General features: G+C 46.5%; 1 protein-coding gene across 1 annotated transcript; it reads right to left on the minus strand.

The window, feature by feature from the left end:
- Positions 1–375: 375 nt before the first annotated feature.
- LOC126419454 (uncharacterized) lies at positions 376–825 on the minus strand. The gene has a single exon (XM_050086642.1). It carries the CDS (start codon positions 823–825, stop codon positions 376–378), a length of 450 nt encoding a protein of 149 aa, XP_049942599.1.
- Between the last annotated feature and the right edge of the window lie 1,790 nt (positions 826–2,615).

The following is a 2,615-nucleotide window of genomic DNA, read 5'->3' on the forward strand; positions in this document are numbered from 1 at the left end:
AAAGTATCGTCTACATATCTGAAAAAACACGCAGGTTTCAAGGCACGTTCCCCAAAGTCCCCCATAAACAAATTGGTCACAATAGGTGACAACGGGCTTCCCATTGCAACTCCATCAGTCTGTTCATAGTACTGACCATTGAATAAAAAGTAAGTGGAAGTCAGCACATTTGTTAACTCGACACCAAACTTAACCTCAATTAGCTGCAACGAATCAGAGAGAGGAAAGCGAGTGAAAAGAGAAACCACATCAAAACTGACTAAAATATCAGAGTCATTCAAACGCAATCCCTGCAATCGACGTAAGAAATCTGCATAGTTATTAATGTGGTGTTCACACCTACCTACTAGTGGGCTCAACAAACTAGCAAGATGTTTAGCTACACGATATGTCGGCGAAGATGCTGTGGTTGTCGCATTCTTTTATCCCTTCCACCAGAAACTGCCCACCGTCGTCGTGTAGTGTGGGTGCTGGCGTTGACGAGGGGGCAGCTGTGTGTTGTGGTGATGCTGCTGGGATTGGCTGCGGTGAGATGGCAACTTGCGCCATCCAACCCATGACCCAACATTGGTCTGTCCGTAAAACCGGTGGCAATGCGAAGGATGCAGAAGTATGTGCGGATGATGCGGGCTCTACATCCATGACTGCCGTCACTGCGAATAGAGACGGATGAGGCGATTGCGGCCGTGGCTGCGCAGGTGGCAGCGGCTGCGAAGGCGAGCAGGGATCGACCTCCGTTGCAGATTCGTCGGAAGACCCAGGCGTGCGAACGTCAAGCCCCGGCAATGGCTGCTCGAGGGCAACTGGCTGGGTTGCACGCACCATGCCTGAAAAGTGGAAATCTGTGGCATGTTTGTTATAATCATTAAAACCAAGTTGGTTTTCGTGCCGTCAATGGATACACGATGTGCACGAATAGTATACATAGAGGTGACAAAGGCAATGGAAATTTGGAACCAAACTGCTGAGGTCATCCGTCAGTATACTTACACATTACTTAATCTAACTTAAACTAACTTACGCTAAGGAGAACACAGACAACCATGCCCTAGGGAGGACTCGAAACTCCGACGGGGGGAGCCGCGCGAACCGTGACAAGGCGCCTAAGACGATGCGGCTACCTCACGTGGCAGAGATCGTGTGATAGCGATGTACACGTGTACAGATAGCTGTAGTATCGCGTATACAAGGTATAAAAGGACAGTACATTGGCAGATTAGCCTTTTGTACTCATGTGATTCATGTGAAAGCGTTTCCGGCGTGATTATGGCAGAACGACCGCAATTAACAGACTTTTAAGGCGGAATGGTGGTGGAGCTATGCGCATGGAACATTCCATTTCGGAAATCGTTAGCAAATTCAATATTCTACGTTCCACAGCGTCAAGAGTATGCCGAGAATACCAAACTTCAGACATTAGCTCCCATCAAGGAGAACGCCGTTGTCACCAGCCTCCACTTCCAAGATGCTCCTTCAGGCGGGTTTAAAATGCATGTGCGCAACGGAAAATATTGAACGCTAAAATGATAATTTGGCCCTGTCTGACTACCCCCTGAAGCGGATCTCTTAATGCTCTTTAACATTAAATTACAACCTCAACATAAATGAATGATTAAGGCAACTAGTACTGCTAAATGATAAACGTGTTGATCAATATATGTTTATTATAGATTAAAAATCAACAATTTTCTGTATTTCCTAAGTAAAATTATTAATCAATTGCCCAACTCTGCCCCTTATTATGACTGCACAGTCTAATATCACTAGCGCGAAATGACTGACATCATCTGCGTACCAAACACTGCAAGACACTACTTTCAAAGATGATCTACGGTGGTGTGGAACCTCAGTGGAAATAAACTAACGTGATCACAGCTGTTTAGCTCTATAGCCCTAATAAGCCGAAGCAATTTGCGATATCACTGTATGTAGTGCGTCCGGTGCGTCGAAGTGATGGTTCTCGTACTCGTCTGGGACAATGGAAGAACTCCAGCCACAGATAAACTCATTCAAACACTAGGATGGCAGAAGGCGGTCCTCTGACTAATATACTCTAATACTGTCCTCTCCTCTCTGTGTTCTACAGACGAGAAACGCGAACTCCCAGCCACGAGGACAGGACTCAGATAACGTCTCAACGTAAGTACAGGCAGAAGAAGTGCTCTCAATCACTGAAGACTGCGTACTCAACGACGACTTCCAACTCGGTGGCAAAGTCCAGAATCGTATAAGTTCGCAACAGTACAGGGGCTAACTGTTCTAACTATAAACTCTCCTGAGGGCAAAGACAGCAAGTCCGTCTGTATCAACAAAGCTGATACTGAGCGACCCTCACACACGGGCGCTCAAAAGCGGAAGACCTCTTCTCTCCACCTCTGGCTCCCCAGCAAGGCTCGGGTCCCCACCCTCGTAGCTCAGAAAACAAATCATATTCTCGAAACCACGGAATATTCTCCCTCTCTACAGATTCTTCTGAACGCCGACAAGCATATTTTAGTCTTTTGTTGTCCAGCGCGGAAAGTTTGCAAGGAAATACCTATACTCATTCATTGGTACCCTTCTGAGTAAAAATCAGCGGAAATAACCCAGCCTGCGTGATTTCCGAGATGACGCTT

The sequence above is a fragment of the Schistocerca serialis genome, chromosome 9 (assembly GCF_023864345.2).
Source record: "Schistocerca serialis cubense isolate TAMUIC-IGC-003099 chromosome 9, iqSchSeri2.2, whole genome shotgun sequence".
NCBI lineage: Eukaryota > Metazoa > Arthropoda > Insecta > Orthoptera > Acrididae > Schistocerca > Schistocerca serialis.

Bases quoted from the DNA above. Each gene is read 5' to 3' on its own strand.
- LOC126419454 (XM_050086642.1), bottom strand. From the start codon at position 825: ATGGTGCGTGCAACCCAGCCAGTTGCCCTCGAGCAGCCATTGCCGGGG.